At 44.0% G+C, this 13,559-nt stretch overlaps 1 protein-coding gene across 3 annotated transcripts in view; it reads left to right on the forward strand.

Annotated features, from left to right (window-relative positions):
* SLC38A5 (solute carrier family 38 member 5) overlaps positions 1-13,559 on the forward strand; it is a 34,482-nt gene that overhangs the window by 6,569 nt on the left and 14,354 nt on the right. Inside the window, exons 1-5 of one of the 3 annotated variants that reach the window (XM_075185570.1) lie at positions 1,729-1,864; positions 4,655-4,733; positions 8,748-8,923; positions 9,245-9,323; positions 12,566-12,681. In XM_075185570.1, coding sequence (XP_075041671.1) covers positions 8,826-8,923; positions 9,245-9,323; positions 12,566-12,681 — 293 coding nt within the window. In that variant the 5' untranslated portion in view covers positions 1,729-1,864; positions 4,655-4,733; positions 8,748-8,825. Of the gene's footprint in view, positions 1-1,728; positions 1,865-2,227; positions 2,892-4,654; positions 4,734-8,747; positions 8,924-9,244; positions 9,324-12,565; positions 12,682-13,559 lie in introns of those variants that run through there. The other 2 variants (XM_075185572.1, XM_075185571.1) reach the window with 2 other exon arrangements.

Below are 13,559 nucleotides of genomic sequence, written 5' to 3' on the forward strand. Positions count from 1 at the left end.
AGAACGTCTGTAAGGCACGCCTTAGGGGTGTTTCTCTGCAACCTCTATGCGCGATTCGGTATTTGTTTTTAAAAAAAATGTTGAGAATTTTTCCCTGGAGGGGGGATCTGATGTGGCAGTTTGGAAAATGCAGAATTGTTGTGTTGGAGGGTTCATGGATCCTGACTTGGCCACAGCGGGCCTGATGCGTTGCGGAACATGTGGTATTTTGTTCTGCGTGTGCCCAGGACTGGACCATACGTCAGTGAACGCAAAAACATCCAATTCATCTTCGGGGCGCAAAGGACCCTTATGACAGCTACGATTTCATGGGAGAACGGGGAGGGCATTGGGCGTACGCACGTAGTCCATGTACACTAAGCGCGTGCCAAGCTCCAACGCACGCAGAAGTGCTCGATTCAAGCTTTGAGCATCTCAATGTTACGTATTTATCTTTGTTATCATTTGCACCAGCTACAGTCCGGGTGTACGTGCCCAGTGATATCGATGACGGTCGTGAATCATGCTAGCAGGGGCGCACGCAGGGGGGGTTTCTGGTTCTCCAAAAAAAAACCCTCCCCTCCGCGAAGATCGGGGGCTAAACAGTGCCCCTACAGAGCGGCACTGTACTGTACAGCAGCGGTGCTGTATTGTAGTACAATACAATACAGCACTGCCGCGGACGCTTCTTTGACAGCGCCGCGGCTGCTGTACAATACAGTGCCGCCGAAATGGAGCAGCTCTCTTTTTTTGGGGGGGGGAGTGGGGGGGGCTTTTTTTTGGGGGGGGGCAACCCCCCCTTTTAAAATCCTGCGTGCGCCCCTGCCTAGAACAAAATGTATTTTATGTACAGTACACAGATCTAACAAGAGACAAACATCCGCCAGCAGTTGAATACGGATGCGCGTTTGCCCAATTTCCGTACGTTTAAAAAAACAAAACGCACAATATGTTTTGCGAGCCTGAATGAATCAGGTCCACTCTCAATTACCTATTTGCTAATGAATTACCTTACACACTTTTATTTTCTATTACTACAGTTCTAAATGTAACTCCAATCCTGCAAATAATTCCAAACACCTTATGGGTCCTAGTTCTGCATTTTCAAAGATCTTTCTGGCGATTTCTTTTTATTACCATAATAAAGCATTAAAAGTGCATCAAATGATATATCTGGTGATAGTGCTCAAAAGTTGACTATAGAAATGGACAGAAAAATAGAAATGCACTTGGTTGGGTGACCAGGTTCACACATATCCAAATGCATTAAAATGCTGAAGGGTGACACAGCAGGGTTATGCTGGGACTTGCAGTTCCACACAGAAGTGGAGTCACTTGTGTCTTACAGTTGGAAGTGTTGCACAGGACAGGTCATCTGTTTCACCACTTAGGATGAGAGTGCCACCCTTGCCAGGATTAGCAGCACATGAATGCTGAAGGGTGACACAGCATGCTGGGACTTGCAGTTCCACACAGATGTGGAGTCACTAGTGTCTAGGCTACAGTTGGAAGTGTTGCACAGGACAAGTCATCTGTTTGACCACTTAGGATGAGAGTGCCACCCTTGCCAGGAGTAGCAGCACATGAATGCTGGCTTTGAGAGTGGGGAGGGAGGTGGAGGAGGACAGAGTGGCTTCTCTTCTCCTGCTCCTCCACCCACTAAGCAGGGAACACATGGTAGCTACACAGTGAGTTTCCATTGCTCACAGTGCTGTGAGTGTACACGGGGAGTGTCTATGTGTCACAAGCCTGTGATTGGGCAGGGTGGGCCCCTCTTTGCTGCTCCGTGCGCACTGGGTGACAGCATTGCGCCTCCGTCCAGCCTGATTCCTGCAGCCAAAAATCCCCCCAAAGAGCGGAGCACCCCTTCCCTCAGACGAGCTGGGTGAGTGCTGGGGTGATTGGGGAGTGACTGAGGCGGAGCAGGGGAACCTGCGGGAGGGGAACAGCTCAGAAATTAGGGAGCCTTGATGCAATTCCATGCGCCTCTTGCATCAGACGACACTTGATACGTTCCTTGCAGCAACCAGCCAACTTCAAGTACAGGGCCCCTCCCAGAGGAGGGGGGGGGACTAAAAAGGGAATTGGGGTCTCTATTTTAATAAAGAGAGGTATCCTTAATGGGAAGTGTGTTTAGAGATTGTTATGTTAACTTGTTACTTTGTTGCAAAGTAGGGTAAATATACAATTCTTTTCCTACCCTAATATCCACCCACTGTGGGCCCCCCAGCTGCTTTAGGAAGGCTGTTGGGGGCATGCTGGGATCTGTAGTTCTACAACTCAGAAGTGGAGAAGACAGAGTTAAAGTTTAGGATAAAAGCCATGTGCCTGGATTGTACGTCTCCCAACGCCTGCTTCCTAATTCTTCCATTTCCAGAGTCTTGATCCCACACAAGGGTTTTGTTTTTTTTTTCTCCCCTCTGGTTGAAAACGTGGCCAAAGCAAAAACAAGGAAGCTAAATAAATAGAGAAGAAACAGCGCAAAGCTGACAGTTCCTTCCGCTGTGATAATAGAGGATTAAGGGCTCACAATGGTACAAATGCTTTGAACTGTAACCAACTGCACAATGGGAATACAAACACACCGTGACGTTTACTATAAGTGCAGATCTCACTTCTAACTGGCGCACAGGTGCCTCACCTCCAGCACCTGGATAAGTTCTCTAATGCTGGTAGAAAGAACAAAGTTTTGGTCGCCTATTGTGTAAGAATGGGTACACACTACAGAAAATGTCTCCCGGTGTGATTTTACCAACCACGGAAAGTCCCGATCAGCCGATTCCTGTGTACGCACTTTACCCGTTTTACATTATTTACCGTCAGATCCGTGCTCTTCATTCGTCATAACCATCGGCTGAAAAGATCGTGAATCTGTACACTCCATAGAGATCTATGGACACTGCCGGTCCTGAGTGCGTACACACTGCAGAATTGGAACGACATCGTTCCATTGTTCATAGAGATTTTCAGTCCGTTTATAAAATCAAATCTAGCGATACGATGTGCGTTGAAGCGATGAAATATGATTGTGGGGGCGTACACACTAATGCCATATCGGATTTAATGGTCGTTTATCGTGTGATTGATATGATAATCGGGTGAAAAACCTGTAGTGTGTACGTAGCTTAATTCATGAATATTGTAGTAGTGTTTTATTGTTACAGTTGTAAGTTTTTACAAGTAATTATAAAATATAGACTGGCTTTATATTTTCAGAACAAACATGTTTTTTTTGTTTTTTTTATGAATCTTATATTCAATTCTTGTAGGGGGTTTTTATGTAAGGAACAAGCGGTCGTCCTCTTATCCTTGTTCCTCATCAAGTTTAAAAAAAAAAAAAAAAGACGAAGCAAAGATTGAAGGAATTAATGTCTATTTGTGAATTTGACTGCAAATGTTTAAGAAATTCTAGTATATTGTTTCTGTCTTGTCTGAATGCAGTGATGGTAAAGAGATTGTGAGAGCTTTCATCAGTTTCAGCGGAGACATTTTGAAACATAGATAAACTGATTAGCGCACACATGCCTTGATGCAATCATTAATCACATAACCGTCCAAAAATGTACATGTGTAGCCCCCAATAAGTGAGGTACAGGAGCAGCTTTCCCCTAATACCTGAGGTACAGGAGCAGCTCCCCCTAATACCTGAGGTACAGGAGCAGCTTCCCCCTAATACCTGAGGTACAGGAGCAGCTTCCCCCTAATACCTGAGGTACAGGAGCAGCTTCCCCCTAATACCTGAGGTACAGGAGCAGCTTCCCCCTAATAACTGAGGTACAGGAGCAGCTCCCCCTAATACCTGAGGTACAGGAGCAGCCCCCCCTAATACCTGAGGTACAGGAGCAGCCCCCCCTAATACCTGAGGTACAGGAGCAGCTCCCCCCTAATAACTGAGGTACAGGAGCAGCCCCCCCTAATACCTGAGGTACAGGAGCAGCTCCCCCCTAATACCTGAGGTACAGGAGCAGCTCCCCCCTAATACCTGAGGTACAGGAGCAGCTCCCCCCTAATACCTGAGGTACAGGAGCAGCCCCCCCTAATACCTGAGGTACAGGAGCAGCTCCCCCCTAATACCTGAGGTACAGGAGCAGCTCCCCCCTAATACCTGAGGTACAGGAGCAGCTCCCCCCTAATAACTGAGGTACAGGAGCAGCTCCCCCTAATACCTGAGGTACAGGAGCAGCCCCCCCTAATACCTGAGGTACAGGAGCAGCCCCCCCTAATACCTGAGGTACAGGAGCAGCCCCCCTAATACCTGAGGTACAGGAGCAGCCCCCCCTAATACCTGAGGTACAGGAGCAGCCCCCCCTAATACCTGAGGTACAGGAGCAGCCCCCCCTAATACCTGAGGTACAGGAGCAGCCCCCCCTAATACCTGAGGTACAGGAGCAGCTTCCCCCTAATAACTGAGGTACAGGAGCAGCCCCCCCCTAATACCTGAGGTACAGGAGCAGCCCCCCCTAATACCTGAGGTACAGGAGCAGCTCCCCCTAATAACAAAAGCTGGGTATTGTGCGTCGGTGGTATGTGTGTCAGTGTGTGTGGGATGTGTGTGTTATACGAGTGTGTTGTGTGTGTTATGTGTGTGTGACATTTAGTACCACTGTGGGGATTCCAGAAGTACTAATAGTCTTCTGACGAGCAGGTTACTGACGTAATGTTCTGTGCCTCGCAGGGTAGGATGGATAATCTCATCATCCGCTGTAGAACTTTGTAACACGTCATCGGCTACTTCCACCCAGGTGATACCACAGGTGAGTTCATTCTTATACTGAAGTAGAATTGATAGAAATCTCTCTTTGTTTACAGAGCGCACACAAAACACAATAATGAAAGTTTAGCACCTTTCATAATCCGGAAATGTATTTACTTACATCACTGTTTATGATATACGCTGGTAGCCTAAGCTACGGTCTGAGCGGTAAAAATCCCGGGAACATTATTACATTGGGTGTCAAAAATGACTGTTTTTTGCATCAAAGTACGTAGCGTAACTCCTCCCCTTCTGTCAGTCCTCCACAGTGGAGGACTCACTGACCGGTAGGTCTCTGTGACTCAGGAGGATGAACGGGTAGTTCTGCTGGGCACTGTGACAGCGCTGCCAGGCTCCGCCCATTCTGTGATGTCACCTGTCTGCGCCACAAGAACGCCTCTGTCTGTGTGTCACCTTTGTACATCTTTAATACTTTTATTACATGAATTTGTCTGCATGCTTTCATAAAATGAACCTAAAGGATGGAAAAATGCGTCCGGTTCAAATATGTAGGATGACTCTTGGTTATAGAGTAACTGTAAAGAGCAGGTCCTTTATGTAAGAAAAGAGCGTCTGCCGGCCATCCAATAAAATAGATCACTAAAGATTGGCCTCACAGGTTGTGAATAACTGGATCAGTAGATCAGGACAAATAGTGAATAACTGGATCAGTAGATCAGGACAAATAGTGAATAACTGGATCAGTAGATCAGGACAAATAGTGAATAACTGGATCAGTAAGTAGATCAGGACAGATTGTGAATAACTGGATCAGTAGATCAGGACAAATAGTGAATAACTGGATCAGTAGATCAGGACATGTGAATAACTGGATCAGTAGATCAGAACATGTGAATAACTGGATCAGTAGATCAGAACATGTGAATAACTGGATCAGTAGATCAGAACATGTGAATAACTGGATCAGTAGATCAGAACATGTGAATAACTGGATCAGTAGATCAGGACATGTGAATAACTGGATCAGTAGATCAGAACATGTGAATAACTGGATGAGTAGATCAGGACAAATAGTGAATAACTGGATCAGTAGATCAGGACATGTGAATAACTGGATCAGTAGATCAAGACATGTGAATAACTGGATCAGTAGATCAGGACATGTGAATAACTGGATCAGTAAGTAGATCAGGACAAATTGTGAATAATTGGATCAGTAGATCAGGACATGTGAATAACTGGATCAGTAGATCAGGACATGTGAATAACTGGATCAGTAAGTAGATCAGGACAAATTGTGAATAACTGGGTCAGTAGATCAGGACAAATTGTGAATAACTGGATCAGTAGATCAGGACATGTGAAAAACTGGATCAGTAGATCAGGACATGTGAATAACTGGATCAGTAAGTAGATCAGGACAAATTGTGAATAGTTGGGTCAGTCGATCAGGACATGTGAATAACTGGATCAGTAAGTAGATCAGGACAAATTGTGAATAACTGGGTCAGTAGATCAGGACATGTGAATAGCTCGATCAGTAAATCAGGACATGTGAATAACTGGATCAGGACAGATTGTGAAAAGCTGGCTCAGTAGATCATGATTAAGAGATGTGTAACTTGTGAGTCCCAAAGTCTGTTTTGGGGTCTCCTGATTGTCATATATGTAATGCATGTTATTATCGCTTTTTTGATACTAGAACAATGGCACACTGACATTGGGGTCCCAGAGTTGCATTGTACTGCGGGTTTACAGACTCATCAAATGAGCGCAGTCCACCCACACATACAGCTCTGGAGTCAGACTGTGGATAAACACTGCAGAGACAAGAAGTGCACAAGGACTAATATATATATATATATATATATATATATATATATATATATATATATTAGTCTTTATAAAGTCTTTAAAAGGGAAATCCAAGTTATAAGTGTGGCTTACTGTGACAGAGTGATCCATTTGCATTTACCGCTACTAACGGGCGTGCCAGGGACAGAAGGACGCATGCTTGTAGCACCCTTATTGTCCTAGTTATTGTCTGTAGTTAGTATAAGTGATGTTTCAGGACAAGGTCTCTCTAGAGGACTTGCGGATCTTGTTGTGTCATGTATGTGTGATACATTATTATACAACACTCACTCTGGGAATTGTGTTTGCACTTGCTATCACGTTGTTTAACTTCTGGTTAAACACAAACTACAGCCTTGCAGTAACAGTGTTTATTTTTAGATGTGTAACTGTATCCACCAGCTCAGATCTATAGAACAAGGTGGGATTTAATAACCGTCACAGGAAGCTGTGAGATCATAGCGAGACAGCTGGTTAACTAGTGACAGAACAGACTACCCTATGTCATACACTGCAGTGCTGCTTAATGCAGCATTATATACTCATGAACGAATCTGGGTGCCTTCAAGTTGTAATTTTTAATGAACTTTGTATTTTAACTTTCTATGTCCGTACCCTGTTCCTTCTGCTACCTATGGTGATCTACTGAATGTAGACTGCTGTAGCAGATTCCAAAAGACACTCTATATGCAATGTAATTGTCCGTATAAAAAAAAAAAGCAGGATATTATCCCGTCTCTTTTTCAGCGTGGCTAAAAATAAATAAATATTATATTTTTAAATTAAAGTAAGACTTTTTAATAAAATATAGTGTAAAACTGGATAGATGATCTCACTGCTTAATTTGTAGTAACCCCCTCCAATGTGTGACTAAGTGAAGGTTGGATTTTTTTATTTTTACGACGGATGTCACTGCACTGCTTGGGGCCGCCATGTTAGGGGGAGGAGCTTCTCTAATACAGCAGACAGGCAGGTTTGCCAAAATAATACAAAATATGGATTGGTGGGCTCATACACAGGGGCGGGGCCAGTGATGTCACAGTAACTCAAGTGACTGCATTCCTTTCTTTATGATCTGTGTCGGATCCAATTGGGACAATGTGGGAGGGGCCTCAATTGTCTGTAAGGGAGTCGGGAATTAATGCTTTGCTTTTTATTCGAGCTGAATTGGAATGTCAGGGTAACACTGAACGTTGTATTTCACCTTGACGGCTCGTACCTGAAAATTACAATTTAGTGGCCCTTTAAGATGTAAAAATTTAATTTTTTCATTAAAAATGTTGTATTGTTCCGTGCTTTCTTAAGAATATAGATGTTTTGTCTATCCCCTTCAGACAGAATAATGTCCTAATTTGTTAATATTGCTTATATAGAAAACCACTACATTACGGATGTTCTGTAAAAGTCACCAAGTTACCATTGTACAAGATTCCTAAAATCACTAAGCCAATCCGTACCTCTGATGCCAAAAATTCGGGACCTTGGCCTGATGAGTATGCATATCCCTCAATTCAGGAAGTATTTACTAAAGTGGCTGATAATTGCAGCTATGGCAAGCATTTAGCCCGATGGAAATCCCCTTCTCCCCCAGGGGCAGGCTGGCAAATTCTAGCAGGGTGTGTGTTTGTTGGAGGGGGGGGGGGGGGGGGGGTGTGCATACGATACTCAACAGCCTATTAGGAACATTTCAAAGAATGAAGTTCATAGGCAAACCGAGGGGAGGGGTTCCTAGTGCCTGGAAACCCCCCTCCAAGCCTGGGGCACTGTATAATCGAGGTGGCTGGACCCTGCCCCCGCTTCACACAGCTCTGCTTGAAAAGGGAGAGCTGTGCCCCTAACAGTAGTGCAGGCAGCATTGCCCATGTATATGATGGGGATAGGAAGAGTTGGAGAGCAGCCAAGCACTGTCTAATATTATAGCTACGCCCCCATGCATGCTGGTGACGTCCACTGGCGGCGTGGTGTGGAAACCCCCTTCTACAAATCCTGTGTTTGCCCCTGAAGTTGTGCAGATCTATAAACAGTTTGGCAAAGTTGCCACTCATTGGTGCAAATCAGAAGCTATGACGATGCTACGAGTCTGTACGTCGATATGTTTCTGTTATAGAGGAAAATCTATGGCACTTTTTCATCCTGATCCGTAGCTTGCACCCACGTTTCTCAACAGTTTCTTTGTATCATTCTCCCCCACCCCCACTAGGTGAATATTCTATATCACAGTCTTTGGGATCCTCACATATTGTTATCGGCTCATTAATAAACGTCCCTGGTATTTACCATGGAGATGGAGAATCTGGGAGACGGGGAAGAGTCCCACATGTTAAACGGAAGCGTGTCGGAGAGCCTGAACACAGACAGACTGACGCTGGAGGAGGGGTGAGCAAAGGCGCGGAGCTGTTTCTGGGGGGGGGGGAGGGTTTTGTAAGAGAAGTGTCTGGTCGTTTGTGTGTCCACAAAGATAGCGCTGTAATAACTTTATCTTCCATCTTTCTTTTTATACTGCTAGAATGCTGCTGAATCTCTCTCTCATAGTGTAATCGCTAAGCCACGGACAAAGATGTTCTATGAGGAGATGTCCTGTGTGTGACTGCTGGCCATGTGTGTTGCATGTGATAAGTGACGTGTGTTGAGTGTGATTAGTGTCATAGGAGACATGCATGTTATGTGTGATGAGTGAAATCTGTCTTTGCATTCTAGGTATGAGCCAGAGGGGGCCATACAAGAGCAGGAGGGTTTTCTGCATCATGTATCCAGCCAAAAAACCCACTTCACTGACGTGAGTAATCCGACACCCCCCTGAGTTATTCACTTTACTGTCTATAAAATTCCATTGCAAGATTTATATTATTTTTAGCACTACTGTTTTAAGACTTCATTTTATATCCTATTAACATTTATATTATAATCACCTAGAATTGCTAGGTTCTTAAAGCAGCAATCCCACAGAAATGTTTGTTTGTTTTTTAAATCGAAAGTGAAGTACCCTTTTAAGAGTCCTTTTTTTTTTTTTTTAGCTGTTCTCCTACATATCATTATCTCCTTTTCAAAATCTCTCTAGAGGGCAGACAAGCTTGGCTGCCATTCAAACACAAACAGACTCAGCATGTCATGTGCAGACAAAGCTCAGTGGGGCCTTCCAAATCCTCTCTGCTCTCTACATTATGTGGGAAGTGACTGTGGTTGCCACGGTAGTCACATGACCCTGTGCGGAATTATAAATCATTAGTAGCAGCCTGAAGAAACAAACAAAGGGAAAAAAATTAAATTTCCAATGGTAATTTAAAAAAACACACCTCATTTGTTCATGAGATTGCTGCCTTAAGAATCTTCTCATCTGTGGCATCTATTTAATACTGATAACACGGGGAATAAGAGTTTATAACAGATCCTATGTCTCTTACAAGAAAGGTAGATTATCCTCTATAAATATGTGTAAATGAGAGGAATCTGCTGCGTTATTGATTACTGGAAGGAGCGCGATGTTACGGAGCACAGAGAGTACAGATGTTACCTGACCAATTTGATTTGTGGATGCCAGTAATCCACTAATTTGTTTTACTCTCCTGACCGCTCAGACTGTTATACACCTCAGACCTTCACAATGGATATTTAATGCAGCGTTTTGATGGTCCGTACAAAGAGGAGGTAGAATTAAAGGGATTATTTCCCATTGCATTTTCTGGGGGTTTTGTTTACTCGCTTCCTGTAGCCGTTTCTCTATTCAGCTAAAAGGTTGGTTCTCCTGCCAGTAATCCTCTACTAGCTGAGCCATCTTATATTGCCCTCAACAGCTGAAGACAGACATACTTCATCTGTGGTTTCTTTATCTTGGGAAGCATTATAAGTGTCCTACGTAAAATTATCAGCCTCTATCTTGAAGTCTTCAAGACACCATGAAGACTAACATGACCCTGAACGCACCAAGCTGAAGTCACATCTCAAGTCAAGATCAACGTTCGATAACGAGACGGCCTTGGGCTGAGATATCACGGGATCTTTTTCGTTATAAGGTCACTTTCCTGTCACACTTCCTTTCTTTTGAAGTTTCCAGCTGGGGATAAACAATTTCTTCCAAGTAAACAGAAGTTTGAAGTGTTCTCTCTTCTACATGAAGGGAAATCTCCTGGTGAACTGTCCAGACAACGTGACCTCATGGTGTCCTCTTTCTCCGATGGCATAGTTCGTAGCTGAGATACCTCCAGAAAGACCTGGTAGATGTGCAATAATCCAGTTAAAGGATTCTGACATGGCTTCATTTCATCACGAGCCTCAATACAAAGGGTTACAGTACCCGTGCAATCGGGATAATCGCCTTGTCGCATTCCACAAACGTATTAAACAGACCCAACATTGGATGGATCCACTGACGGGATTTTTTCTTTTATGGACTAGACTGATGTTTTGGTGGGGGCTCCTTGGATAATACAATCCCTTCTGTACATTATATGGATATTAGAAGTCATTGACTGTCTCTGACTACATAAAAACATGAGAACGTAGTTTCCTTGGGTCAAACAAATACTGATGTGATTTTTAAAATCTGTAGCAGTGGGTACATTATTCTTTAATGGTCACTGACGTGTTGACACCAGAACTGACTAATATGACATCCGAGCGCACTATTTATTCGGATATTATTTACAGGAGTGAATATATATTGGCGTCTCTGGTGCGTTATTTAGTAATTATTGACTGTTTTAAGGGATTTAAACAAGCCACTTTAATATTTACAGGCTGTTTCACCTTGCTGATCGTCACAAGCAGCAACCAACGGAATTGATTTTAACTTCTGTATGGCAGCTTGACGCTCGTACCAATAGTTGTGGTTCTAAGACCATCATGAGTGTTATCCAATGGCTGATCCAAGGGCTTTCTAAAAAGAAAAAGTGGAGGTGTTGCCCATAGCAGCCAATCAGATTCTACCTATCATTTTCAGTGTATTCTAGATAAATGATAGCTACAATCTGGTTGCTACGGGTGCATCTATCTCTCCATGCTGTTGTAAACTAAGTGGATAGCAGAAGAGGATGAACTGCATTTTCTATTTGGTGATCCGTAAAGCCTGATTAGGTCATCGCGCAAACTTTAATTTTGCCTCTTTCTTTTCTTGTTCTGTGGTGAAGCATGAAAATATATCCACGTCTTTGGCCCAGGACATGTTAAAACTAAATTAAAGACGACAAATTGCAGCACACTTTAAGGATCAAGAAGGATTATTACTCATATTCTTAGTTTTCTAGTCGGGCAACCATAGTCCAAACAGGACGCGATCCCGATCAACATTTGCTCGGGATCTATCGGATGTCGACGGGAACTGACTCTCAAAAGATGACCACATCTGACCCCGTGTGCGGTCATTGTCTGACAGCGCTAGAAGTGTTGCCGTTATAGCCGCAATATGCGCGATTTACAACGTCCACAATTGCGTCCCCAGCGCAGCTAGTTTCCAGGTTACACAATGTCACACGATTTTGTAGTCTCGCGTTCCTTCACTCCTCCATAAGGACTGGAACAGAAGCAGGAGATGGTGTTAGAGTGATTACTGTTATGCTTATATAACAGTTTAAATCATCCTCTTATTTTCAGTGCGTCTTCCACACTGATCAGTATTTTGTTCAATGTATAGACGCCTTGATTAAAAATTATTGTCCTGCTGGAGAATCTATTCCATTGAAGGGTGTGGCTTGTGATTTAAGTGCGTCTATGTGCGGAGGCAGCCATATTGTGGGTGGGGCCAGTAGTAATGCCAAGGCCCCAGTGACATCACTGTGGGGCAGCATGGCATGTTTTAGACAAGGATAACCACTAGTAAATGAGGAAACTCTGGATTTACGCTGGGCTCTGGCTTGTAGGGGTGAAGATTAGGAGTTTGTATCTAGATGGTAGTGCCGCTTTAATTACTGCTCCCACTAAATCTCAGGCTGCAGTTATATTTAGCCATGTGTAAGCATTCTGTAGTCATCTAGGAATCTCGGCGCTGTTCTCTGAGGTTAATTCTTGTGCTGTTTCACCCCACAGTTTGAAGGGAAAACGTCTTTTGGGATGTCTGTGTTTAACCTGAGCAATGCGATCATGGGTAGCGGGATCCTAGGCCTGGCCTATGCAATGTCTAACACAGGAATCATTCTCTTTGTGTGAGTATATTATCCTACCCCTCTCCCCCCTCCCTCTCGGCTGCACACTTTCCTGGCACGGGTCCAGGCTGCTATCAGTTTGGGAAAGTCCTCTTCAGGAACAGCTTCTGCAAGTGTAGCCTCAACCAGCTGCTGCTAAAGAGATTGCAGGCTCACGTTCCCACAGTCGCTGTACACACAGCCTGTGTGTCTAGGTTGTGTGTATAAGTTGTGTGTCTGTACAGTACGCAGGCTGTGTGTCTAGGTTGTGTGACTGTACAGTACAGTATGCAGGCTCTGTGTCTAGGTTGTATGTATAAGTTGTGTGTCTGTACATTACACTGTGTGTCTAGGTTGTGTGTATAAGTTGTGCGTCTGTACAGTACGCAGGCTGTGTTTCTGTACAGTACACAGGCTGTGTGTATAAGTTGTGTGTCTGTACAGAAACACAGCCTGCGTACTGTACAGACACACAACTTATACACACAACCTAGACACACAGTGTAATGTACAGACACACAACTTATACATACAACCTAGACACAGAGCCTGCATACTGTACTGTACAGTACTGTACTGTACAGTCACACAACCTAGACACACAGCCTGCGTACTGTACAGACACACAACTTACACACACAACCTAGACACACAGTGTAATGTACAGACACATAACTTATACATACAACCTAGACACAGAGCCTGCATACTGTACTGTACAGTCACACAACCTAGACACACAGCCTGCGTACTGTACAGACACACAACTTAGACACACAGCCTGTGTACTGTACAGATACACACATTCAATGCACACAACCTGCCTTCTATACACACAGCCTGTGTACTGTACAGACACACAACTCATACACACAGCCTGTGTACTGTACAGACACACA

This window comes from Mixophyes fleayi, chromosome 9 (genome assembly GCF_038048845.1).
Source record: "Mixophyes fleayi isolate aMixFle1 chromosome 9, aMixFle1.hap1, whole genome shotgun sequence".
NCBI lineage: Eukaryota > Metazoa > Chordata > Amphibia > Anura > Limnodynastidae > Mixophyes > Mixophyes fleayi.